The 27,544-nt window shown below is 49.3% G+C and overlaps 3 protein-coding genes across 5 annotated transcripts in view; all 3 read right to left on the bottom strand.

The window, feature by feature from the left end:
* Positions 1-235: 235 nt before the first annotated feature.
* Positions 236-2,197, bottom strand: MRPS26 (mitochondrial ribosomal protein S26). The gene is made up of 4 exons (XM_081256460.1): positions 1,916-2,197; positions 1,675-1,821; positions 1,464-1,587; positions 236-736 (listed from the first exon to the last, which is right to left on the bottom strand). Exons 1-4 carry the CDS (start codon positions 2,125-2,127, stop codon positions 602-604), a joined length of 618 nt encoding a protein of 205 aa, XP_081112586.1. The 5' UTR covers positions 2,128-2,197; the 3' UTR covers positions 236-601.
* Positions 2,198-2,804: 607 nt separating this feature from the next.
* LOC308628311 (progonadoliberin-2) lies at positions 2,805-3,873 on the bottom strand (the record flags this gene model as incomplete). Its single annotated transcript, XM_081255140.1, has 3 exons — positions 2,805-2,900; positions 3,445-3,581; positions 3,723-3,873. 3 exons carry the CDS (start codon positions 3,871-3,873, stop codon positions 2,805-2,807), a joined length of 384 nt encoding a protein of 127 aa, XP_081111266.1.
* Positions 3,874-9,535: 5,662 nt separating this feature from the next.
* Positions 9,536-27,544, bottom strand: part of PTPRA (protein tyrosine phosphatase receptor type A) — a 186,337-nt gene continuing 168,328 nt past the window's right edge. For all 3 annotated transcript variants that reach the window (XM_081257892.1, XM_081257893.1, XM_081257894.1), the window contains 8 exons: positions 26,705-26,854; positions 25,453-25,546; positions 25,058-25,134; positions 24,443-24,577; positions 15,984-16,109; positions 15,753-15,904; positions 10,561-10,696; positions 9,536-9,860 (listed from right to left, as the gene is read on the bottom strand). In XM_081257892.1, coding sequence (XP_081114018.1) covers positions 9,786-9,860; positions 10,561-10,696; positions 15,753-15,904; positions 15,984-16,109; positions 24,443-24,577; positions 25,058-25,134; positions 25,453-25,546; positions 26,705-26,854 — 945 coding nt within the window. In that variant the 3' untranslated portion in view covers positions 9,536-9,785. The remainder of the gene's footprint in view (positions 9,861-10,560; positions 10,697-15,752; positions 15,905-15,983; positions 16,110-24,442; positions 24,578-25,057; positions 25,135-25,452; positions 25,547-26,704; positions 26,855-27,544) is intronic.

Below are 27,544 nucleotides of genomic sequence, written 5' to 3'. Positions count from 1 at the left end.
CAGGGAACTATATTATCTTGTAATAACCTATAATGGAAAGGAATCTAAAAAAGAATAGATGTATAACTCAATCACTCTGCCGCACACCTGAAACTAACAAAACATTGTAAATCAACTATATTTCAATTTAAAAAGGCATAAAACAATATTTTAGACTTTGCAAGTCATAAGGTCTCTGTTGCACCTGCTCATCTCTGCCATTGTAGTATGAGAGCAGTCAATGAATAACTGTGGCTGTGCTCCAATACACTTTATTTACAAAAAGAAGCAATAGGCCAGATTTGGCCCAAGGACTGCAATATGCCAACCACTGGACCTTGAGGATACTCAGGAGATGACCTGGCTGCCGAGGAGACTATGCTCCTCTGTGAGATGGAAACTTCTAAGGTCTGGTGCCTTGCTAAGAGTTGTACATGGGTGCAGAACAGGGCACTGTGTGTGTGGAGTTTCTGACCAAGTGGTGGGTGCTGAGGCCCAAAGTGAAGGCTGCACTGGAATAGGCAGAGCCTCCTTCTTCATCAGAAACAACTGCTTTATTCCAGATCAGGCCCAACCCCCCTACCCCCATGGTCCCTGGGTGGACACTGTCCTTACAGGGCCCTCAGGAGCCCTTGTGCTGTGGCCTGACCACCAGCCCCTCTCTGGTGATGGCCCAATTGTAACTCTTGGGGGAGTCCAAGGCTTCTTCCACCCGCGCCTCCAGGTTCTCTCGGGTGATGAAGTTTTTTGCTTCCTCCTATTGGAAGAGAGAAGGCCAACTGAATGGAAGCCCTCAGAACATGCCTGCTAGCCTTTAGCCCACTGAGGGAGGGGCTCCAGCTCTCCTGTGGGAAAGATGTCTGCAGCCCAGGTCTTCTCTGAGCACCCCGCTGACCTTCCAGTGGAAGAACATCAGGCAGCTTTGCCACATTCAGTTCTCTTAGACAATCATCCCCTGGACACTTCGGCCAAAACCCAGACACACCAGCTGTGACAATTCACTGGGTGGAATCAGTCTCTCAATATTGCCTAGATCTCTCAATCTCTCTCAAACTGTCCTTCTCCATTACTTTAACTCAAGCCTCATCCATTCTCGCTGGATCACTTCTAACTGGTCTCCCTGCTTTTAAGTCTCATACCTGCCATCCCAGGCCAAAATGTTTAAACCCTTCGGTGACTTTCCCACCCTCACGGCAAAATATAAACTCCTTGGGGAACGCGGGGGCCAGTCTCACAGACAGTGGCTAGCCAAGGGAACACTGCGGTGTCAACTCTCACCTCCGGGTCTTCGCGCCTGACAGGCACTCTCCCTGCACGCCTCCTCTTCCAAATCCTCACCTGCTAACCCCGTGTCAAGACTCAAGGCTACTCTCTTCCCTCTGCATGTAGCCGGGGCCCCACCTCCCCCACCTGGCTGCACGCAGGACTCGCGGCACCGGCGGAGTTCGCGGCCTGCAGCCCCACCCTCTGGAGACACGGCCCACCTGCAGCTGCAGCACTTCACGCTCCTTGAGCTGCGCCCAAGCCTGCGCCTCTCGGGCCTGCCGGGCCTCCTCTTCCGCCTGCCGCCGCTCCTGCTCCCGCGCCTCCTGCCGCAGCCTGGCCATCCTGGGAGGAGTGACAGGCCGAGGTTGAGCGTGGATGGGTGTCTCCCGGCCGGCAAGGCATCCCCGCTTCGCCTCCCGCCCCACTCACCGCAGCTCGCGCAGTCGCTGGTTCTCCGCCTGGTTCCAGGCCATCAGCTCGCGGTGCTCAGCGGCGTCCTCCAGTGCCTTGCGCTCTGCCAAGACCCCGGCCCGGGCCTCGTGCACCTTCTTGCGCACCTCGGACACGAACTCCAGCCTGGACGGAGACGCGCCCAAGGTCGGCACTCTCTTCGCCTGCCCGCCCTAACACACACGCCGGACGGCACCGCCTCCCCCTCCGTCACACACACCTGAGGGCGCGCACCGTCTGGCGGTACTGCCGGTAACGCTCCGTCAGTACGAAGAATTCCGCAGGATCCACAGCGGGTGGGGTCGCCACGCGCCCGACCTTAGACTTGGCCGGCGGGTCGTGGCGGGTCTTGCGGCAGCGCACGGGGAGCAGAAACGGGGCTGGGGGCCGGCCCATGGGCCGCGCGCCCAGGGCGCTCAGCGCACGAAGCATGGCCTGACCGCCTAGCGTCCGGCGCGCCGCAGGGCATCACTGGGGCCCGGAAGTGGCCGCGGGGCACCACGGGACGCGTAGTCCGCGGGCTCCGCCCCCACCCTCTGTTGCCCGCTGACATTTGCGTCCGCCCCCGCTCCCCGGAACCTGGCTGTGTCCTCCCTGCGGGACCGGGTTCCGACCTGCATTCCTCCAGCCCCCACCCGGGGAAGGGTCTCAATGGAGAGAGAGGGGACAAAGGATGCAACAACTTCAGCGACCTCACACCTTTACTGGAGGGCAGTGGGGCGCGGCGCTCGGGATCGGGTCTGCGGGAGGAGGGGGCAGTCATTCCCCCGGACGCTCTGGTCACCTGACCGCCGAGCGGCGGCCTTACCCGCCCCCTCCTCTTCCCTCGTCTCCCAGCTTAGCCTCGCTGCGCAGGATTGACCGACGGCCGGTGTTGTGGCTCCCACGTCCTGCGGACGCCCCCTAGCCTCCTAGAAGACCCAGCCTGCGGGTTCTCTAGCTCATTGGGCTTACAGGCGTTGCCCACCTGATATCTAAAAACCCGAGCTCACACCGACTGAAATTAGGCGATAAGGTCTTGCCTTATAGGAATTTACGCTTTCTCCTTTAGTTATCGTGCTCCCGTGGTGCCCTTTAAAATACAATTTGCAAAATAATTAACCATCTCCCTACACCTGTCTTCTGCTATTGGCCTTGGGGAGCTCTGCAATCACTGAGTCATTCCCAGTGCACCAATCAATGACCACCTGGTTATCGGGGCCGTACTGCAGAGTGAGGTCGCACCCCTCACCTCTTTTCACTGGCTGTGGGTCTGCCCACCTTGAGCCACACTGGCTTCCCTTGGCTGTCTAGAAGCCTAGGGGACTTCACAGCCGCCACTGTCCTATTTACGGAGGTTTGTAGTACCTCCTACTCCACTAGTGACTTCTAATCTTTTACTTTAATCTAACATAGTATTTCATCATAAATTGTCTAGGATTGGGGCTTCCCTGTTGGCACAGTGGTTAAGAATCCGCCTGCCAGTGCAGGGGACACGGATTCGAGCCCTGGTCTGGGAAGATCCCACATGCTGAGGAGCAGCTAAGCCAGCGAGCCACAACTACTGAGCCCATGTGCCTAGAGCCCGTGCTCCGCAACGAGAAGCCACCACAATGAGAAACCTGCGCGCCGCAACGAAGAGTAGCCCCCCCTCGCCGCAACTAGAGAAATCCCGCACACAGCAAAAAGACCCAAGGCAGCCAAAAGTAAATAAATAACTCAGTGGTGTATCATTCCCCCTCACCCACAGCCAGTTCTTAGCTTACTTACCAGCAGTGTCTGCACCAGGTGCTGCTTCCTGTGCAGGAGCCACCGGGCCATGGTCCTACTCTCCCAGGGCACACTGTCCTCAGGGGGAGCCAGAACATTGCTTGGGAGGTTGGGGACAATTTGGCCTGGGCTGTGAGCTGCAGTGCCCAGAACCCTTCCTTAGAAGGGAACTGAGGCTGCAGCCTGCCCTCCCCACCGCCACCCAAGGCTTGAGGTAGATGAAAGAGCCCCAGCCAGCACCTTCTTCTCACTTAGGCTGGGAAGGCCCTTCAACTCACCTGGGGGCCCAGGAGTATGTTGGGGGTCATGGAGTGAGCTGGAGGCTGGCTTTCCTTCAGGGTGCCAGCTGTGGGAGCAGTGCTGAGCCTTCGAGGGCTCAGGATGGGTGGTCAGCAGCAGCACCAGGAGGCCTAGCCCAAAGCTGGCCATGGCAGGGCTGCTCCCATGGACAGTGGACAGCACTCAAGGAGTGCTCCCATCCATAACCCCTTCCTCTTCCTCCGGGGTTCCCTTGGACAACTGGCGTTTCAGGGGCAGCTTCAGTGTCTCCTAATGTTCTTCTCTCTTCTGCTATTGCTCCTTATACCAAGACTACAGGGGTCTGGACCCTGAGGGCTCCTGGCAACTAGCCACCTCCCAGAACCCTCGGGGCACAGAGGCTCCCCGCTTTGCCAGTTTTTTTTTTTTTATGGGAAAGGATGGTTTTTAATCTCTTTTAATTAGAGGAAGAGGACAGCTGCGTCAGGAGACAGTTATGAGTTTTCTTCAGCCTCACAGGGAGGTTTCGTTTGAACTCGAGGCTTGGGGAGGGGAGGGCCTTTTTGCAGGTGAACTTGTTTGCCCAGGGTAGGAGGAGGCCTCTTCTTCTGCTGGTGCTGGACACGGTGGCCAGGAGGCCTGGGACGACGTGCGGGTACTTGGGAACGATGACCAAGGTATTCGAAGAGTTTGGGACGTGGCTGGATTTTGAGGAGTTGAGCCTGGAATTTGGTGGGGCTTCCAGCCCCTTTCCTCAGGGGTCACTCTCTTCCCTCTTATCTCCAACTCCTCACCATTTCTCCTACTCCTCTGTTTTTTCCTCTTGCTAATGTAGAAGACGAGTAGTGCCACGAAGACAAGGCAAAGCAGGCCTTCCCCAGTAGGACAGGACTACCCTTTCTTCCCTCAGGGATCTCAGAAGTGAGAGAAGGTTGGAGAGGGGAACAGGGGAGTTGTTCAAGAGACAGGCAGCAGTGTGGGGGCATGTGGGGCACCCAGTGCTGGGGGACGTTATTGGCAGGGCCTCAGCTCCTTTTCCCTCTGGGTTGCTCTCTCTCTTCCATGGCAGTTGGGGATGTGGAATGGATGTGTGGTGGTTACAGGGGCAAGGGTTTCTACCCCTTGTCCCTCCCACGCTAGGGGCAGCAGGCACAGGAATAGTGTTGTTGGGGAGAGATGAGGGAAAGGGGGCCTTTCTGGGCATGGGTCGGGGTAGAGGGACTTGGGAGGGGGAAGAGGAGCAGTGTACCAGGCACCCAGAACAGAGCTCCATCCTGGAGCCCCAGCCCTGGGGAGGGCAGCCTTTTCACTCACCGAGGGAGAGCTGTGGATGAAGTGGCTCCTTTGAGGTGGCTCCTCCAGGCAGCAGTGGAACCCAGGCAGCCAGACCCAAGATTTATTGCTCAGGTAGTTCCACCCACTGCTCTGGGCCCACAGACTCCAATGATGTCTCAAAGAGGGGACGGGTGGCAGCTCGCCACAAACTCTCTTCCCTTCCCAGTGTATGTTCAGCTGCTGGCCCTGGGGTCACCAGACAGATGCCTTCTCCTTCCATCTTCCCAGGGATCTGAAGTCACAGGACTCCTGCTTCAGCCTGGCCTATGCCCCTGAAGTCTCATCTAGCCACTTCCCTAGCTGCATTCTCAAGCTCCTGCCCTTAGGTCTAGAAAGCCCTCACAGCCCTCTCTGACACAGCAAATTATGGCCCTAAGAGAGGCAATGCCTGGGGTGTCCCTGAGTCCCACCCAGCTCAGGGCTTTCCCTGGTAGAAGAGTGGGGGCCTAAGAGTGAGGAGTCCAGCAGCCTGTTAAGAAGTCTGGGGAGAGCTATGACCACTCTTCCTGAGGGCTTGTTTGCCCACTTGTAAAATGGGTTGGGTGGGATGTCCTCATCCACACACCTGGGCACCAGGACTGAGTCACTCCAGGTGGAAGTAGGTTTGGGTGGGGCATAGCTACCCCACAGGTGGCCTCTCTCTCCTCCAAGCAGGTGCCTGACAGGGGGCCCAGTTAAGGGGGCAGTGCAGCCTTTGTGGGCCTATCCAAAGGTGGTAGGAATAATTTTGTCCCTCAAGGTTCCAACCCCTCCTCATCCTGTACTTGGCCCAGGACCATTCATGGATTTGGGCACAGCCCCTGGAATGCCAGAAAAGGCTCCCGCCTTAGTCTGCATCAGCTCAGCTTTCCGCTGCCAGCCACCAGCCTCTGGGGGGCAGAGGCCAATTTATAGGGTTAGCCAATCTCCGCCTTTGGACAGCAATTTGAACAGCAAGTGCAAGGACAGGGTCAGGCTGGGCATCGCAGTGGCTGGTCACTGGGAGAGCAGGTGTGTCAAATTCTGTGGCAGAGATGGGGGAGATGACATCATGGGCACCTCGACTTCAGCTGCCCAGGCAGAAGGGAATGGGTGAATTTCCAAACTGACTTACCTGAAATGAATATTTGGACTGTATGATCAGTTAAACTGTTTTGGGAAACAGATCTTGTCCCTTTATGTACTGGTTAACCAAGTAAATTTTAGGAACACATTTACTTTGTGGTTTAGTGAAAACAATTCTTTGAGTTCAGTAAACTAGCTTGGTTCTGGTTTGGGTTTACAGAATGTTTTATTCAAAGGCCCTGGTGTTTATTTTAAAAAAGGAATGGGGTGCCTTTATTTTTTCTGTAATTTGATAGTGGTTTTTCCTGAAAATTCCAAACAAGAACAAGCTTCCCAGGGGAAAGCTTCCCTTTCTTTCTGGCCACATACTTTGCCTTTCAGGAATATTTGCTTTCCCCTTCCAGATTATAAACTCTGGAATTCATCCTTGTACCCCTCAGCAGGACACAGGAAGCCACTTGTTCACCACTGAGCTCTAGCTCACACTCAGCCCTGAGGCCACATTATTCCAGTCTGGGGGCTGCTGTAATCAGTTGGGAAGGCAGAGGTTTTGAGTTGAATGCTCAGGTGCTGTAGGAGCACAGAGGGGCACACCCCCTGAGCAGGTGGTCTGGGTGAAGGATGGAGAGTTAGCTAGTCTTGGCAATAGGGCTGCAGTGGGTGCTCTAGGGTAAGAGACAAAATGGAGAAGAGCTAACACAGGAACTATGGGGGGGGGTCTGTGGGTTTGGTGCCAGTGGTAGTAGGGCTGGGACGGGGTGGGTGGGGGCAGAGAATGCTGGAGGCTGCACGAAAAGGCAGTGGGCTTTGGAGACTGGGCAAACCGCTGGGTGTGCAGAGCCTGAGACTGGTGCCTCTGGGCCACCCTGTGGAGTCACAGTAGGAAGTTGGGTGTGTGGACCAGGAGCTCAGGGCTGGAGGAGGGCTGAGGGTCCACACCACACAGACTGCAGGAATGCTTGACCTCTGAGGAAGGGGGCTGTGGAGGAAAACCTACAGAGTGAGGATAAAAGTCAGGAGGCAGTCATTACACCAAGGGGGGTGCTAGTGGACAGGGAGATAGTGGATCCCTGGGGCTCAGCACTGAGGATGAAAGGGTAAGGAAGGAATATGTGGGAATGGAAGAACTTAGGCATGGGGGAAGTGCTTTTTTTTTCTTCTTTTAAATGAAAGATGAGCATATTGGGCAGGTGGGGGTAGAGGATGAAGGAAAACCCAGGACAGAGACAATTTGATGAAGTGAGGTCTCTGCAAGTGTGGCAGGCCCCAGAAGTTTGGGTGTGCAGTGGGCACAGTCACAGCTGACTGACTGAGGAGTGGGCACTAGATGAAGCAATCTCCTCTGCCCTTCCCACACAATTGTGCCATGTGAGCTTCAATACACTTCCCTTTGAGCCTGTCGGGTTCATGTCTCTTGACACCATGTGAGCTCTGAATAATACAGGAAAAGAAAGAGGTGAAGAGGGAGTGATGAGCCATACCTATAAGCTGAGGGAGAGAAGGAGGCAAAGAGCTGGGATAATTCCTGCTTGAAGATGTCTGTTTAGCAACCAGGGGATATGTTCATTGCATGGCTTGCTAACCCAAGGCTTGCCCTCCTCCATCTGCCTGGACATGGTTACACAGAGGCACCAACAGGTAGCTTGCAAAGAGACAGGGTTTCCTTCCCAAGCATGGCACCCCTCACCAGAAATTCTTTAGATTCTGTCTTTGCTTAATTTATCCATGCTTCTTTTAAACCTACTGACTTTTTAAGTTTATCGCCCCTTACAGTTCCTTGGTTCCTACAGAAGGATCAGAGTACACCTACTGACTTACACGACTTCAGCCCTTGCAACCTTCCAGAAGGTGGTCTGTCGTGGCACCCGGGCTTCATGCATACACCTGAATATGTGGTGCAGAACTTGGCTTCTATCTTGGAGGCCACTGCGTCTTTGCTTGCCTGGAATCTGAGGCCCTTTGTAATGCTGCTCCACTGATCTTTCCTCCTTTCGCTCATCTAAACTTCCAATATCCCGCAGGTCCAGTTCAAGTCCTACCTCCTCCAGCAAGCACGGCAGCGGTGATCTCTGTGCATGCCTCCGTGGGCCAGACGGGGGTGCCACCTCTCACTCCTGACAGCCCCGAGGTGCCCCTGGTCCCTGACTGGCCCGATCCTTAAGAAAGGCCCCGAGGGCTGCAAGGTTCTCTCAGCCCTGCACTGACAGTCATGGCAACCGGTTTCCTCTCCTGTTCCTGTGTTGGGCTGATCATGAAGAAAGGAGGCCATGAGCAGACACACCCTCCCAGCTGTGCCCTCAACTAAAGACCACATTTCCCAGCAACCTTTGTAGCTCAGTGTGGTCTTATGACTAGGTTTTAGCCAATGGGGTATGAGTGGAAGTGAAAAGTGCAACTTTTGCTTCATGTCTTTAAAAATGAAATTGTTTGCCCATGCTCTTTTTGCTTCTCCATGGGAAAAGACAGCGACCTCAACCATGAGGATGAGAACAACAACCTAAGGGACACTGGGACCATGAGATGGAGGATACTGGGTCTCTGGACTAGGCAGACTGTTAACATGAAAAATAAATGAACATCCACCTTATTTAAGACACTTTGTCTAACATGTTAGGCTCAAATTCGAGTTGGGATCTAAGACTCCCAGCATCCTGGCCTCTGGATCTGAGGCACTTCCACATAAAAGTCCTGGAAATGAGGACAGATATGAAAGGAAATGGAAGCAGTTTAACACAATAAGTGTAGATATAAACACTTGCTCTGGACAGAGCGACATGATCCAGATAGTTTTGCAGCAAAGCACCAAGGACTGGAGAGGTCAAATCGACCCAAAGCCGAAAGCCAAGCCACCCCTCTCTCCTCCATGCCTCTGTACTTAGGGAAGCAGTGAGGACCCTGGCCATCTTCCCCAGGGAGCAAGGCTGGCTAGGACCACTGCACCAAAGATATGCTGGGAGTGAAAGAAGAGCCCTGATAACTACCTAAGAGCTAGAGGGGCTGTGTTTGTTGGAAAGAAGGAGCCAGGGAGACTGTGCCTTCTCTGCAGCCAGCTAAGACAGAACAGTAACGGCAGGGATGGGAGTGGCCCAGGAGAACCCCAGCCCTGGTATGACTGCCCCACCCCAGACAAAGGGAGAGACGTTTCCTCAGGGAGTCAAAGCTTTTATTACCTGATAATCCCTAGTGTGGTGCCAGAGATAACACTCTGGTCCCTCTACTCGCCATGGTGGGATGTAGGTGGTACGAGAAGGTGGGCAAGGGTGGAAAGGGGAGAGATTATTTACAGAGCAGGGAGGGGAGGGCGGTCTGAACTGGGGGCACTGGGACAACCAATTTCCTCAGGAGCTCTGATAACTTTGTGCTTTTTTTCTTAGTTAATGCCTAGCTACCTGGAATGAGTTTTGTGTATCTTCTTTAGGAAAAGATGTATAAACCAAAGAACAATAAAGCCCAATTTCCAGGCAGAGGATTTCATGATATCAATCCAAACATCACACTATTTAATTCCCCAATAAAACATTGGAAAAAGGACTATCAGTGCTAACACATTTACATATAAAATCTCCACCTAATAGGTAATAGAAGCCTATGTACCAATTTCTAAAACAGTTGTAAGATATATACACAATTTTGGGTATATTAACAAAACAGAATATTACAAAATATTAAAGGCAATTCTCCTGTCCACGGGGCCTCATCACTTCTCACTTGAAGTTGGCGTAATCTGAGAATGCATCAATATATTCCTGCACCACCTTGTAGCAGAACTCATACTGTTCCTGCAGAGTGAAAGGTGGGGGAAAAGGCCAGGGTAGTTACGGAAGAGAAAAATGTACCTGCAGCTCCTGACAAACCCATTTTTTATTTTTATTTTTATTATTATTTTTTTTCCATTTTTAAAAAAATGGAAAATTCAGAGGAAATGAATGTTTTTGGATTTCCACCTAAGCCCTGAGCTGCCTGCCACAATTCTGACAGCATTCCCCTCTGGGCTGAGTGCAGCTACCTTCTACAGATAGAAGCGACTGGACATGCAGATGGCGGTCCTAGGCCTGCAGAGGTCAGACATGAGCTCATGTCTGTCCACATACTCAGTGGTTACTGGTCATCTGGACTGTCAGGAGACCTGTTGAAAGGGAACTGAGGAGAGGAGAGGAGAGGAGGTACTTCTGAGTCTTCCCCACCTTGGACCCATGGAGAAGTGAAGAGCCCCATGGGGCACCTGGGCACCCTCTTCTAGCCTTCACAGAGGCCACTTGCATCTCTTACTGGTGTGGGGCTAGGCTATGCCCCCACTGCTCTCCTGCCTCCCAAAGCTCATTCTGTTTGTCTGAGGCACCTTGAGGAAGGATGAGTCTGTGGTTACACAGTCCTCTGACTATCAGATGGGCCCCTCAAATGAGCCTCCCCCCTGAGCTGGCTTTGGCAGAGGAGCTGCAGATGGTGTGGTGGCATGGATAAATACACAGGGTAGCATACCAGTGTCTGGACCATGTGTGGCCTCTGCAGCCGCAGGCTCTTGACGGTCTGGAAGACATCCAAAATCCCCTCTGCTTTCACCCGTTCCAGGACTGTGCTTAGGGCACAGAAGGTCCCTGTCCGTCCTGCCCCCGCACTGTAACAAAGCAGATACACTTATCACACCTGCAATGACTCCCTGTGCCAAGGAGGTGAGTGTCAGTGACAATGAGCAGATAAAGGCCGAGGCTGGTGCTCTTGGGAAGGTCAGTCATCCAGTGGAACTGCTGGGGGTGGGCACAGGAGCTCACACAGCTCTGGGGAGGCGGGTGCACCACTGCTGCTCTTCTTGTATGACCGATTCTGCTTGCTGAGGGGCTCACTCGTTGGGCAGTGGTGAAGAACCTCACCCTCACCCCCAGCACTGAGTCTTCTCTGTCCACCTACGAACAAGCCAGGGTTGGGGTGGGGTGGGGGGGAATCCCCTGGCGGTCCAGTGGTTAGGACCCCGCACTACCAATGCCAAGGGCACAGGTTCGATCCCTGGTGGAGGAACTAAGATCCCACATGCTGCGTGGCGCAGCCAAAAAAAAAACAAACAAAACACACAAAAAACAAAAACAGGCCTGGGGGGCCCTGGCCTGCTGCTCATTCATGTCAAGAGTTCTGGCCCCCTCTTTCCTGCCCCTCTGCACTGGTATATGGTTGCTGATTCTTTTCTATGCTGCTCATTTTCTTCCTAAATCCCAGGAATCCAGACTCTCACCTTGACACTGTCCACCTGTTCAATGTGTCATCACCAGACCCTTACTGAGTGCCTGCTGTGTGGTAGGGACTGCGGTGGGTAGCAGTACCCCCAGACAATAAGATATGCAGTATGAGAAGGAAAAAGAGAACAGCAGCTCTAGTCAGTGTGGGGAGAAGTGCTATGGTGAACAGGGTGGCCAGGGAATGTGAGCAGAGACCCTGAGAAGGTGAGGACAAGGCCCTTGGAAATGAGCATCTCAGGAATGACGCAGGAGTGTGTCTAAGTGCTGAAGCCACTGTAGCTGCGTCTGAGGGAGGGAGGGAAGTGGGCGGGGTAAGGTCAGGGCCCTCAGGGAGAAGGCCAGACCCCCGGTGCACTCCCTGCCTGGCCTGAGCAAGGAGCCCTCAGACATGTTGTACCTCGTGAGCCAGTGTTTGGATTCTGAGTAAAGGAGTGATGTGGTCTGACTGAAGTTTTAGAAGGAGCTCTCATGCTGCTGTGTTGAGAACAAACTATAGGAGGAAGGGTGGGAGCAGGGAAACCAGTGAGGCCAGTATAGTTACTGAGGAGAGGGCATGGTGGCTTAGACAGAGGGCCATGGTGGGGGGAGTGATAAACACTTGATTCTGAAATTATTTTTCAGGTAGAACAGATGTACATGTGTGAGAAAAAGAATTGTTCCAGGCTCCTTATCTGAGTTAAGTGAAATACCACTTCTTGATGTGGGGAAGGCTGTGAAACAAAAGGCTTGGAAAGAAAGATCGGGAGTTCTAAAATAACCCTTTAAAACTGAAGAGGCCCAAGTGGAAATGTTGAGTAGGCAACTGGATATATAAATCTGGAGTTTAGGGGAGAGGGTGAACTGGTGATAAAGATTTGGGAGTTGGTATTAAAGCCAGGAGATTGGATGAATTCACCTAGGAGAGTGACTGTCAGTTGACAGAGGTCCAAGGACTTGGCCCTTGACCACAGATGGGGAGGAATTAGCAAGGGAGACAGAGAAGGAACAGCCAATGAGGACAAAAACCCTGGAGAGAAGCTATGCTAAAAGCATTCCACAGAGAACCAAATGACCAACTGTGTCTAATGCTGATGAAAGTCAAGGATAATGAGATTAGGAAGTGAGCACTGGACTCAACAATGTGAAGGTCACAGGCGGCCCTCACAGGGCAGTTGCAAGGGAGTATGTGGGGGGTTAACTGAAATGGGCTCAAGAGAGGCTGGGAGGAGAGGAACTGGAGAGTTAGTATGAACAAATATTTTGAGAAATTTTACAATTAAGGAAAACAGAGAAATAGAGGGTAGCTGGAGGGGAACTGGAGGCAAAAGTTTAAAAAAATATTAAAATGGGAGAAATCATAGCACATTTTTATGAAGATAGTAGGTATCCAGAAGAAAACCTGATAATGTAGGATAGTGAAGTCAGGTCTCTGAAGAGACAAAAGAGGATGGAATGGGTATCCAAGTGGAGGGTGGGTGTGGCAGACTTTAGCTTGACTCCCAAGATCCCTGCCTCCTGGTGTTCACATACTTGTGTGATTCCCCTCCCCTTGACTGTGGGCAGGACTTGTGATGTACTTCTAACCAACAGAATGTAGCAAGGGTGATGGAGCGTATACAATTACATGTATGTGATTATGTTATGTGGATCATAATGTCTGTCATGTAAGGAAATACTCTCTCCTTCATTGGTTTGGAAGAAGCAAGCACCCATGCTGGGAAGGTCCACCACGTGGCAAGGAACTTCAAAATACAAAATTCCACAAGGAACTGAATGCTACCAACAACCAAGTGAGCTCAGAAGTGGATCCTTCCCCAGTCAAGCCTCAGATGGGACCACAGCCCATCTGGTCAACACCTTGACTGCAGCCTTTTGAGACCCTGAAGCACAGGACTCAGCTAAGATGTGCTCAGATTCCTAACCACGAAGACTGCAAGATAAATGTGTGTTGTTTTGAGATGCTAAGTGTGTGGTCATATTATTACACAGTAATAGAGGACTAATATAGCTGACTTCAGAGAGAGTTCAGACAACTCATCCACTGAACAGGAGGGATGCAGGGTCCACAGCACTACTGCTGTGGTGGTTAAGAGCAAGTGGAAATTCTCTGATTGCTTCTTTTTTCCTAGGCTAATAGAAAACATGGTCGTTTCTTAAATATGAGGATGGGAGAGGTACTGGAGGTTTGAGGTTTGAGAGGAGGATGAAATGATCATCCAGGACAAAGGCTGGCAGGCTTTTCTATAAAGGGCCAAATAGAAAGTATCTTAGGTTTTGCTGGGAAGAGGGACAAAGTCAAGTTACAACTGCACAACTGTGCTTCTTGTGTGCTGAGCAGCAGTGTGAGGTAGTAAGAGTACCACGAATGGTCTCAATACTGCTGCTGGAGCAGGACAGCAGCCACAGATAATATATAAGCATAGCCATGTTCCAATAAAACCTTATATATGAACACAAATATAAATTTCATGTAATTTTCACGTTATGAGATATTCTTTTGATTAAAAAATTTTTTTTTAATGTAAACACAAGTTTTACCTTGCAGGCCCCACAAAACCATGTGGCAGGCCAGATCTGGCACTGGGCCCTAGTTTGCCTAGCCCTGGTCTAGAACAGTGGGAGATGCAGAAGGACTGCAGGGCAGCACTAATGGCCAACCATGAATTCATCAGAAACATAAAATGAGGCTTGTAACATGGTGCTCTCCTTTAGCCATATTCAGCTGCATGGTGCAGGGTAGCCAGAGAATCTGGGGTTTGCCAAGAGAGGGTGACTAAGGGAGAGAGGAGCATGGAAGATTTACAAGTGTGGGCAAGGAAGTGTTGATTTTTGTAGTTCAAGGAATCCTTTTAATTTGCCAATCCAACGGACAAAAAGCCATGTTTTACTGTTTTCATCCCCATTTCTCATATTGCTAATAAGGATTAGCATCTTTTCATGTTTACTGTACATTTGTATTAGATGGTGGACTTTGCCACTTTTTCTTCTTAAAAACATTTTTTTCAAATGATTTATTTTTGTATGGGTAATAAATTAGCATAGTTCAAATTTCAAAAAGGTCAGAAACAGTGGAAAGTCTCCTTCCTACTCTACTTCTTCATCCTTTTAGTTTCTTCCTGGGAAACAACCAATGTCATCAGGTCCTTGTGTGTCCTTCCAGAGATAATTTATGCATATACCCACATAAACATATTCTTTCCCTGTCTCCCACTGCTTTTCTCACTAAGCAATAAATCTTGAGGATTACTGAATACCAGTACATAAACAGATTTCTAATTAATTATCTGAAGCTCTGTAGTATGAGATATATCAGAGCTTACTGAACCAGTCCCCTATTAAAACATGCTTAGGGGCTTCCCTGGTGGCGCAGTGGTTGAGAGTCCGCCTGCTGATGCAGGGGACACGGGTTCGTGCCCCGGTCTGGGAAGATCCCACGTGCCGCGGAGCGGTTGGGCCCGTGAGCCATGGCCGTTGGGCCTGCGCGTCCGGAGCCTGTGCTCCGCAACGGGAGAGGCCACAACAGTGAGAGGCCCGCATACAGCAAAAAAAAAAAAAAAAAAAAAAAAAAAAAAAAACATGCTTAGATTATTTACCATCTTTTTTTCAATTTTTTTTGGCTGCGCCGCATGGCATGCCAGATCTTAGTTCCCCAACCAGGGATTGAACCCGTGCCCCCTGCAGTGGAAGCCCAGAGTCTTAACCACTGGACCACCAAGGAAGTCCCTACCATCTTTTACTATTATAAACGGTGCTTCAATTCTTGTAATTACATATTTCATTTTGGCCATTTGAAGAACATTTACTAGATACATTTCTAGAAGTTCCTTTGCTCATTTTTCTATCTTCAAAACCAATTTGTAGGAATTTTAAATATATTCTTCCTTCCCTTTTAAGAGATTCCCTCCCCCCAATTATAAAAGCAATACAAACTCAAGGTAAAATTTTTTCTAAAATGCAATCTCATACAATGTGCCCCAAACAAAATCCACCCCCTGCCCCACGGGTCCCCTTGCTATCTTCCTTCTGTCAGTGACACCAGCCATTACCCAGCCTCGAACCTAGGAGACTCCTCTTTTTCACAGCTATGTTTATAGCCTTGTTCATTTTTCTTCTGTTTTCAACATAGTTGCCCTTTTCTCTTTTCTTGTGTTTCTTAGGGAAACAGGCCTCATTCCCATGTTGCCCAACTGGTCTTCTCCACTGTCAGTCTCCCCTGCTGTTCCCCTTCTGCATCACCTCCCCTGCCCAATATCTTAACATTAGGGACTGCTGTTCCCAGCACTTAAAGTGTGAAGTTCTTATCATCTGGGCCTGTCCTGGTCATTAAACTTGATTGCCACGTGCTCGCCAACATCCCGCTCTCGTCTGGCTTTCCTCACTATCTGATACAGGCTCCCATCACACCCCTCTGCCTGCCTCCCATGCCTTTCTCTCTCTTCCCCCTGAGGGTTGAGGTGGGCATACCTGCAGTGCACGGTGATGGGGTGGTTCCCTGACTGCTGCTGCTGCTTCTGCACGGCTGCAATGATGCTGATCATGCCCTTTCCATCACTGGGGATGCCCACTTCAGGCCAGCCATGGAAGTGGAACTGCCGGATCTGCCGGCTCTTGTTCTCCTTTGAAGGAAGGAGGATCAGGGAGGTAGGTGCAACCCTGCTTTCCCTGTGGGAGAAGCCCACCCACCAGGCATCTTACCCTGGTGTTGGTGACCAGGAGGTCTCTGACGGTATAGCTCTCACATTCCTCCTCCTTCTTCAGCTCCACTGTGATGTCTCCATAGGACACCAGTCCATCAGAGGGCCAGTACTGGGCACACTTCTCCTGGGGGACAAATGGGAGAGGTGAGGGGCTCAGAATATCATGTGTGGTAAAAGCAGGGCTGCCCTGTGAGCAGACTGCTCCTCTCAACACAGCCACTTCTTACACCGACACACTTCTTCCCCAAGGTATCAAAAACTCAGAGGGTCCTTCTACTACTTAACATCACTCCAGTTTAACTTAAGTCCACTCATCACTTAACCTTTTGCTATTATTTATAGTCTAATTTGCAACACTGACAGGGTCTGGGAAGAACTCTGACCATCAGCTCATAGCTGCATCTAACACTCAATGGTAGGGTGGAGGGAGAGGTGGAATCAGTGTCTTTGTTCCAATTCCTTTTTCTTTGCTCCTTTGAGGTGTTCCCACATTTGTAGTTACTTATGTATATCAGACTGCTAACCCAGAAAAACTGAACCCAATTACATTCTCACCCAGCCATGGTGCTTCACCAAAGCCCAGTCCACAGTATGCTTTCATTCCTTTCCTCTTCAACACTTTTTTTTTAAAAAATGTGTAACTTCTTTTTTTCTGTTTGTTTTAATTAATTAATTTTATTTTTGGCTGCGTTGGGTCTTCGTTGCAGTGCGTGGGCTTCTCTTGTTGTGGAGCATGGGCTCTAGGTGCGAAGGCTTCAGTAGTTGTGGCACGCGGGCTCAGTAGTTGTGGCTCACAGGCTCTAGAGAGCAGGCTCAGTAGTTGTGATGCAGGGGCTTAGCTGCTCCACAGCATGTGGGATCTTCCCGGACCAGGGCTCGAACCTGTGTCCCCTGCATGGGCAGGCGGATTCTTAACCACTGCGCCACCAGGGAAGTCCCTCCTCTTTAACTCTTTAATCTGCAGTGGCACCTTACAGTTGCTAGCTCTTGTGTTTTTGTCCTTATTAGTGAGCACAAGATGGTTTACTGTTGTCTCTGCTTGCACCTGGCTCAGTTCCTTCTACAGCTCCTTGCGGGCAGGGGCTACCTCTTTTCATCTTTGTTTTCCCAGCACCTTGCACACTGCCTGCATCTGGTAGGTTCTCAATAAGTATCTGGTAAGTGAATGTGTTTAATGTCTGCAGAACAAGCCAAGGTATAAATACATAAACAAAACAAAATATGGTTATGCTGTCCTTTCTTTAGAGCATTTTAGGGGGGAAATTTGATACTTCATTGTTGGCAATTTAAAGATATTCAACCATATGGGACTTCCCTGGTGGCGCAGTGGTTGAAAATCCGCCTGCCAATGCAGGGGACATGGGTTCGAGCCCTGGTCTGGGAAGGTCCACATGCCGCGGAGCAACTAAGCCCGTGCACCACAACTACTGAGCTTGCACTCTAGAGCCCGTGAGCCACAACTACTGAAGCCTGCGCGCCTAGAGCCCACGCTCCTCAACAAGAGAAGCCACCACAGTGAGAAGCCTACGCACCGCAACAAAGAGTAGCCCCTGCTTGCCGCAACTAGAGAGAAAGTCCATGCGCAGAAACAAAGACCTGATGCAGCCAAAAATATAAATAAATAAATAAATAAATAAATAAATAAATAAAGATACTCAACCATAAATGTACTCTATGTTCATTAGAAAAGATTTGGGGAAATTAAATACAAAAATAAAAATCACTGATAGTCTCTCAGTCCAAATAAAATCAGTATTAAAAGTCCATTTTAATGACTTTTCTTGCTTTTTATGTGTGATCATTCATTACCCCCTTTATAAATGACACTGAGCTCATTTTAAAATACGGGATTATTAAAGTGGTAGATCAAGGAAATGTCACAGACCACTGCTTTTCAATGTGTGCCCACTAGGAACCCTGGGGATACCCTGAGGGTCAGAGCTCTGGGCCCTCTCTTCAACCAGAAAAGCTTTAGAAAAATCTAATTAAGGCTCACCTTAAACAGAGACTACATTGGTTTTCAGGGCTTGGTGGGTGGAGTGAGTTTTGTTACCACAGTTCCTTCCCAACACTGCCTTTATACAGTTTTATCAGTCAGAACTAAAGACTGGGGCTTTAAAACCATTAGAACTGCTAAGATACAAAGAGCTTTACAGCAACAGCATGTAGGAGCTAGAATCACACTATGGCAAGAAAAGGAAATATTAATGGTCCCACACTTAACAGGCTTCAGACATTTTAGATCTTCCTAGTTTAGGAAAAGAGGCATAACAGAGAAGAAAAGGGGCAGATTGCAAGGAGGACTCCCAGGGATGCACAGTTGAACCATCAAGAGTCCCCTCTTGGCCTCCCTGGTGTGCAGTGGTTAAGAATCCGCCTGCCAACTCAGTGGACACGGGTTCAATCCCTGTTCCGGGAAGATCCCACATGCCGCAGAGCAACTATGCCCGTGTGCCATAACTACTGAGACTGCGTGCCACAACTACTGAAGCCCGTGTGCCTAGAGCCCGTGCTCCGCAACAAGAAGCCACTGCAATGAGAAGCCCGTGCACCGTAACGAAGAGTAGCCCTCGCTCACCACAACTACAGAAAGCCAGCGCACAGCACAGAAGACCCAACGCAGCCAAAAATAAAAGGAAAACAGAATAAAGATAAATTAAATTAAAAAAAAAGAGTCCCCTCTTTAGGGAATTCCCCAGTGGTCCAGTGGCTGGGACTCTGCACTCCTACTGCAGGGAGCATGGGTTTGATTCCTGGTCGGGAACTGAGATCCCGCAAGCCACGTGGTATGGCAAAAAAAAAAAAAAAAAAAAAAAAAAAAATCCCCTCTTCAAACTCTGGACAAGGAGTTGGTCAACAGTGAAAGCATGTCCGCTCTGGCTGCCTAAAGGGGACAACCAGCCAAAATGATTACCTGCGGTACGACCAAGAAGTTAGATCAGTGCTGTTGTAGGGTGAATTTCAAGGTGACACAGCTATTGTAGGGAAGCAGGTATGCTGTGCTGAGAGAAAGCAAGCCTGGTAAACTTACAGGGATAGGATTTAAGGGACGACATGAAATAAAGAGAAGCCACATAAGATGATCGCAGATGTTGGACCGATGGCAGGAAATTACCCTACTCAGCCAGGTGAAGTCTTATTTAATTTAGCCCTCTCTGTGTGGGCCCAACAACACAAACAGAAAAAGCAGGTTGGGCTTAAATGGGACTTGACTCCCGAGGTGCCTCTCATGGCTGTGGGGAGGGATATGGCAAAAAGAGCTGTAACAGAATCCAGAGCAGGGGCCAGCAGTGGCTGTACCCACTGTCGCCCAGGGCTAAAAATGCCTTGGTATCCTGCTGAGGATGGAGACATGAGAGCACAGAGCTGGAGACTAGGCCTGTGGGGAATGCAAGGCTGTGACAAATATGGGACCCGACCCTCAGGGAGTAGAGGCTGTGGCTCATCTCAGAATCTATGCTCCACTCTGTACGTGGAGGGCAGACGGGGATGAGGGAAAATGGAAACTAGGAGACTTAAAATAAGCAATGGAAACAGGAGAGGAAGAAGGACCCAGTTCAAGTCTTGGGACTGGATATCAACAGGAAAAGTTTCTAAATTTTTTTTTTTTTGCGGTACGCGGGCCTCTCACTGTTGTGGCCTCTCCTGTTGTGGAGCACAGGCTCCGGACGCACAGGCTCAGCGGCCATGGCTCATGGGCCTAGCCGCTCCACAGCATGTGGGATCTTCCTGGACCGGGGCACGAACCTGTGTCCCTTGCATCGGCAGGCGGACTCTCAACCACTGCGCCACCAGGGGAGCCCTACATTTTGAATGCATGGGTAGATTTTCCCTCAAGATGAGGAAGCCCACAGAGGATTTTAAGACAAGGAGTGATATAATTAGATTTATATTTTCAAAAGGATCACTGGGCCTCCATGTGGAGAAGTGGCTAAAAGGGAATGGGAATGGAAGCAGACAGACTGGCTGCCAGACTACTTCAGTGATGCAGGTGAGAGATGATGGTTTGCATGCGGGTGACAGGAGTTACACTGAAGAGAAGTGGATATGCTCGGCATACATCACGACTCACTGACAGACTGGCTGTGGAGAGTGAGAAAAGGAGAGGAATAAAGGTAACTCCTAGACTTCTGATACGAGCACCTGGGTGGAAGGTGGTACAATTTACTGAGATGGGTAGGGTGGGATGAACCAGTATGAGGGAAAGGAGGAAACCAAATTTTATTTGGGCCATATGAAGTTTGAGATTCTTAACAGACATCCATGAGAAGATATCAAGTAGCTATGTGGATACACTGGTCCACAACTGGGAAGGTGGGGGGTAACTGGGCTAGAGACATAGATGTGAGAGTCCCTGACATACAGATAGTATTTAAAGCCACAGAGTTGGATGAGATCCTCAAGGAATAGTGTATCAAAAGAGAACAAAAGTGGGTTAAGACCTGAGTGTTGGACACTCCAATGATTAGAGGTCATGCAGAGGAGGAGGAGGTCACAAAAGAAATAACAAAGGAGTTGCCAGGCCAGTGAGCGGGGAGGGGGTGACATCATGGAAGTCAAGGGAAGAAAGTGTCTTGAGGAGGAAGGAGTGTGTGTTGACAGTTTCACACGCTGCTACAAAGGTACAAGAAAGACAAGAAAAGAGAAATAACTTTTGCATTGGGCAGATGGCAGTCACCAGTGATCTTGACTGAAGCAGTCCCAGAGGAGTCAAGCCTAGAAGGAACAGGATGAGAGAATGTGAGGGGAGAAAGCCAACGCTTTTTAAAGGAGTTTTGCTGGGAAGGGGTACAGAGAAATGGGATGGCAAATGGAAGGAAATGTGGGGTTAGGAGATCTTTGTTTTTTAAAGATAGGAAAGTAACAATAGGCTGATAAGAGTACAGAGGAGAGAGGGGAACTATTTATGGATGGAGGTGAGAGAAGATAATGAGAGCAGCAACATCCTTGAGAAGACAGGAGAGGAAGGGACCAGGGCACAGTGGATAGTTGGACTGAGAAATGTAGGAACACTTTTCTACTGCAACCAGAGAGAAGACAAGAGAATGGATGAATGGATACAGATTCATCCAGCTGCAGCTGGCTGCCTGGGGGTAAGAAGATGAGAGCATTCTTGTCTGCTTTCTTGGAGAAGAATGAGATCAAAAGATAAGGTGTGAGCGTGATGGGATAGGCAAGAGGGAATGTTGAAGGTCTGAGGAAAGAGAAGGAAGGGTAGTAGGATCGGTAGGTGACACTAATTACCCATATTAGATTTGTGGTCATGAATTCAATGTGAGACCACTCAGCACCATTTTGCGTTTTCTCCCAGTAATGTTTGACACCAGATGCAGGCATATAATTGAATTTAATAGGGTAGAGAGCTTGCCATGAAAGTAAGAGTCCATGAGGGAATAGTGCGTTTTAACAAGGGAGGGATTATAATAATGACAAATCACAAAAACTCTTAACAGAGTAAGAAGGAAGGTGGGGACATTACCGGGGTGATTGAGATTGAGAAAATGGAGAAGCCAATGTCTCTAAGGATCTGATGAAGACAAAGAATTACTAGAGTAAGAGAAGAGAAGTAGTGAGGTGAAAGGACAGGAGATGGTAAACAGGGCGGGATGCCTAATGTTGATACTCCAAAGGCAGTGCAGATATGGGGGGATGACAAGGTTGTGGTTTGACCATGGAACTGGATGGCTAAGGAGGCTGAGAAGCTGAAAGACAAGAGTAGATGGATCACCCACATACATACTTTTGCTTCCAAGAATAGAAACAGAAATAGGAATCAAAAAAGGGGCAGCAAGCCAGGTGTTGGAGTCATCCGTGGGTGATCGGAGATGAGGAGTTGGTGTTCAAGTCTAGTAGAAGAATGCTTGGGAACTGGGGTTTAATCTAAGATTTATATTTTCAGGTTGTGGACTCTAGATATTGGTATCCCTAAAGAAGCTGAAACAGAGAAGCTTTTCCATCTTTTCTCTTGCTGTCTTTGTTTACCCTCTTTCCCCTAGATAGCACTAAGTTTCTTGCTATGGTCTGGGGCTGAAAACAGTGATGGTGATACAGAGCTTTGTGGGCAAGGGTCTAACAAGGGTCTATCATGTTTTATTGTCTCTCTGGAGAAGTAGAATGTGGCCTTGGGTTGAGGTGACACCATGCAGAAACTGCTAGAGCTGCTCTGCCCACTCTGATGATGATGGTGGATGCATCAAGCTGCAGCTGATGAGAGGAACTCAGGCCTCACCAAGCCTCTTGGTGCACCCACCTGGTTTAAATGGTGCAGAAAAATAAAACAGGGAGAAGAGAATTTTAGGCTTTAATTCCTTTGGAATTTTAATGTATACAGAATTTACATTTTTGGATCAGACTTTTTCTCGGAATTTAAATTGGGAGTAGGGAGTGGTGTCAGAATGTATAAATGGAGACACCCTTCATTGTCTCATTTAGGCTTACTGTGTTAATATCTCTGGGAGCTACACTTGATAAGATGAATGGGAGGTGGAACAGAAAGTAAAATTTTATCTTAGAGGCCAGTGAGGCTGGTAAAGAATGTTACTATAACCTGTTCTGTTCCACTTCAGAAGCTTCTGTTTCACTGGCCCTAAGACAGAAGCATAGGCACAGTGTTAGTAGGTAGAGGGGAATGGGCCGCATCCAACTGACTGCAGGCCTGGCCAACAGGCAGGAAAACTTGTGTGTGCATGTCCCCTCTCTCCCCACCTCTACCGGTGAGAAATGCTTCCTGCCCTTCTGCCCTGTACTCTCACTAGGTCTACTTCAAGGATGGAAAAGCCTGACAATCTGACTAGACAGAGTCTGAGGTATTCACTGGGCTGCTTTTTATTACAGGTCAGTGGACTGAGAATGTGCTTGCCATTCCAGCTTTTTCTGCCTGCTCTTTGGACCTGCCCATCACAGATCCAGAGGGTGGAAGTGTGGAGGGAACCTCATGTAGGTCCCTGGTCTATATGTACGTTCCATCACAGCTTATCAGAGAGGGCCAGGAGACATGCACCTAATTCCTGATAACAAAGTAGCTCATCCCCCAACTGGCCTTTGTTACTCAGGTGTACACTTCCTCCAAATCTCTCACCTCATCAGTACTGTTATTAATGATAGGTGAAGACCTATAATGTATGTCTGTTGATTAGGTACATGATACAAATCCGAGAAGAACAACTAATGAGTTAAACGATTAAATCTGAAAAAAATCTTGACATAACGGAACATCAGAGTGAGCAAATATCAAGGCTGTATCAAGGTTAAAATAAACAAACTGCCCAAGTACAGAATGGGAAAGATGTGGCTTGGAAAAACTAATGTAAAACGTATTTAATTCTTCCTCTCCCCACTTCCCCCAGTCCAGTCCACCCCACCTCTGCACCATCTCTTGGGGCAGACCCCTTCTCACCACCCCTGCTGAGTCCAGGCCACCAGCATTACTGCTGCAGTTTCCTCTCTGCTTCTGGCTTGCCTGCTCATTTCTAATCTGTCCTCCTCACCATAGCCAGATGGATTTTTAAAAACCTACAAATCTGATATTGTCAAGAGTTCTTCAACTGCTTTACAAAATTCAAACTCTTCACTATGGCTTAGAAGGACCTTTTCCCCTGGGCCCTTGCTAGCCTCTCCCGCTCTTTCTCTCTGACCCCTGTTAAGCTGCACACCAGGCACCATGAAGCACCCACTTACTGCACTGTGCACCACAGCAGAAAGAGTCTGAAGATAATAAGCACTATCTGAACACAGACTGAGCCACAGGTAGTAGTGAGAGGGGTGGGGTGGGAGGTGGACAGAGAAAGAGTGACCCCTGAGGTTGAAAGTGCTCAGTAGAGGCTGCAAGGTTCTGAGTCACGAATAGTGTTAAGAGATTTCCTACACTGAATGCGAGCTGGCCTAGGGGGCCTCTAAGGTCCCTTTATACTCTGAGTACACTGACAATTCTCAAGGACTTTTTTCTTTAAAAGATTTCCTTGTTATTGAATGTTAACTTATAAGTTTCTTGTTTTTGTTATTTCTCAAATTCTATTGTTTTCTTTTGTGTAGTCAGCAAAGAAGTGACCCATCTTCCCACCAGTCTTCTAGTTAATTTCTCTGGCTTGGAAGGCACTCTCTCCTTAGAGACACTCACACAAGCTCCACATCAGAGCCTCAGTCTGGCTCTGTATCCCTCCTCTCACTAGTTCTGCCCTGCCCGTGGAGGTGGGGTGCAGAGGGTGTGCACAAAGGTAGGCTTGGGGAGACCGTATTCGGGAGACAAATGAGAGGGTGTGAACTGTCTGGGAACCGAATGGAGGCTCAGACCAGTCCTGAGAGAAGCTGACTATTCAGATACCAAGCAGCTGGGCAATGGCTCTTTGATTAGTTTAAGTCAAAGAAAAAGTCCAAATACCCTCTTAGCACCACCCTCCCACCCCTGCTTTTTTTCATGTGTCTCTTGTCTCCTACAGCTCAGGACCTTTTTGAGCTCACCTGGCCTCTCTCCTCCAGTTCTGTTAGCATCACGATAGAGCAGGATTTCCACTCCCAGATCATTCGCCAGAAGTCCTCAATTGTGTGGAGAAGAGGGCCCTGGCTGGCGATGTAGGAGTCCTTCTGCCGGTAGCCCTATACAGTCCAGGTCAATGGCAGGAGTGAGATGGTTTGATCAGGGAGGGGCTAGTGGAGAAGACAGGCCACTGGGATGGGATAGGGGCTGCCTGGAGACAAACACATCCCAGGCAGAGCTCCCCTTTGGCCATGGACCAAACCCTGGCTGGCATGCTGGCCTCTTTGTAAGAAGATGAGGGAAGGGGGCGCTGGGGCTAGGATGGAGACAGCAGGAATGGGAAGGACCAGAGGTTGGTGTTTTTAGCCTTTGGTCTGTGCTGTGAACTTTTCCTTCCAAACTGGTGTTTGCCTTCTGTTCCCTCACTTTCTGCTCGTAGGGGCCCTGAGAGACCTAGTGCACAGGAAGGGTATCAGTTCTGTATTTATTTGATGACTGACTCAAAGACCACCCTTCCAAGCATTGGGAGGGGAGCACTGCAAGGCCCAGCTGAATCTCCAGGGAGTGTTGGGAGCTCCGGGGACACAGCTACCACTTACATCAATGAAGGATGCGTTCACGTAGTCTGTGTTCTCCTCACCCCTCTTAACTGGAATGATCACTCTGTTGAATTCATCTGCAAGAAGGACAGCAGCCTGTGGCTCCCCAGCATCACCTGTCCTCTTCTCCCTCTCTTTCCATCTATCCCCCCTGACCTCAGCTCTGAGAAGATATAATTCCAGCTGGGCAACAACATGCCTGTTCCTAGCCCAGGAGGCAGAAAACCTTTGGGCTTCATGCTCTTTCCAGAAGCCACTGAAGAACTGGGAACAATAAGAGACAATGCCATAATTCTTGTCTCCAGGCTGATCATTAACTAGTACCCAAGAAGTCCAAAGGGTGAAGGGAAAGGGGGATGGGGCATTAAGGCTTTGGGTGGGGAGAGGGCTCTTACATGGAATGATCTGTAAAACCCGGTTCTTCTTCATGTTGGCTGGAAGGTTTCCGGTCCGCATCTTGTCATTCTGGATTTTGATTGATGTTAATTTCTGAATTGGGAAGGGGAGGGGAAACATTACTGATCTCAGTAACTGGACTTGACAAGATTGTCTGTCACTGGACTTGCATCCAGGGCACACTGGCATACTGCTCTTTTCAGCAGAGCCCTGACCTCCATCATTTCCACATGTTCTTATCAGAACACTGTTTTTCTGTCTTTAATAAGCCAAGAGTGTTTGGGAAACACTGTTTTCCCGGTTCCTGTGATTCCTTTAGACTGAAATTTTATGATCCTGGAACAAGTAATCTAGTTTTATAGGAGACAGTGTGCCCTTCCTCCCTCTCTCCCTGCTTTTCTACTCCCAGAGGCTGTCTTAGATTCTTTAGAAAACCTTATTCAAATATATATCCTCCCTTCTCCTTATTCCAAGGTTCCTTCTTGATTTTTGCTACTCAAAGTGTAGCCCATAAACCAGCATCAGCCTCATCTTGTTATATATGCAGAATCTCAGGCCCCAACTCAGACCAGCTGAAACAGAACCTGCATCATAATAGGATCCCAAGGTAATTCATGTGTACATTATAGTTTCAGGAGTGCTTTAAGGCAGTTGGTCTTCCCCATCCCAATCCAGAATCTCTTGCTTCTGGGAGCACTTTTATTGATGAGAGTGTGACATGTCCCTTAGGTGAGTTGAGAACCACTGTCTAATGGCATACAGCAGGGGTCAGCAATCTATGGTCCACGAGCCAGTCTAGTCTGCTGATTGCAAAGGAGGTTTTACGGAAACACTGCCATGCTCATTTGTTTACGTGGTGTTTTTGGCTGCTTTTGTGTTATAACAGCAGCGCTAAGTAGTTGCAAATAGAGACCGTATGGCATGCAAAGCCAAAAATATTTACTTTGCAGAGAATGTTTGCTCTTGCTGTACATTATAATTACCTGGGAGAGGGAGCTGGGGGACTTAAAAAAAATACCACTGCCTGTTTTTGTTTTTTTTCCCCCCTAAACACAACCCAAGTGACTAACATGCAGGATGGGTTGAGAATGACTAGGGTATGAGTAAAGGGCCAGAGACCCACCTCCTTAACCACTCACATGCTTTGCAAGGGGATTCACCATTTGTTGGTAAATCCGCAAGGAGTCAAGCATCCTGTATTCTGTAGGTCAAATAGATCCTTCATCCCAAAAGAGCTCAGCTCCAACTTACCTTAAACTCCTCCTCTAATCCATTGTTGCTGGACCCTGGGATTTTGTTGTAAATTTTCTGCAGATGTGTTTCTAGAGAGGTGACTTCCAGTTCTGTATCTCCATAGAGATAATGCTCCAGAAGGGCTTGGTATATGAAGACATACTGCATCTGAAATGCAGATGATGCCTGAGTTCCCAGTTACACACATGGTCCTGGTGGTGCCAGAGCACTCCCTCCCACTCCCATTTCACTTCAGTCCACTTCTTCAATCCTAGCAGAAATAAAATGATTCACTCTTGTCCCAATTCAGGGAGGCAGGACTCGAAAGGCATGAGTCCCTCTGGGGGTGCTTAAACTTGGGAAGGAGGGTCCTACTCTGGTACCCTCCTGGAGAGAAGGACAACTCCAACTCCTGCTCATTCAGAGAGCACAGACTGGATAGACTGAGGGGTTGTCAAATTCTGGTGACACACAAAACCTGTGCCAGCCCCCCTCCCCTCCCAGTGCTGTGCCCTTTGAACTCCATGCCCTAACCACAGAGCTGATCTCACTGCTGCTCCTGGACCTGGCTAAGCTGCATCACAACTCTGTGGCAATGGCTCCCTTGGCTGCCCACATACCTACTTCCCTCAGGATCTGTTCCATATCCTTAGAGTCTAGTGCAAATGACATCTGCCCCACCTTCCAGATTCCCCTAGGCACAGCCTCCTCTGTGCTCCATAGTTCTTTTAATACGTAATTTATAAGGGCCCTTCATCACACTGTATGATGATCATTTACAATAACCTGGGAGGCTGAGTAATCCATGAGGCAGGTAAATGTTCTGGTCCTGGAATGCCCCCTACCCACAAACCACTC

Source organism: Mesoplodon bidens, assembly GCF_964165515.1.
Source record: "Mesoplodon bidens genome assembly, chromosome: 15".
Classification (NCBI taxonomy): domain Eukaryota; kingdom Metazoa; phylum Chordata; class Mammalia; order Artiodactyla; family Ziphiidae; genus Mesoplodon; species Mesoplodon bidens.
The sequence above is the reverse complement of the archived record's forward strand: the minus strand, read 5'-3'. Positions and strand labels throughout refer to the sequence as shown.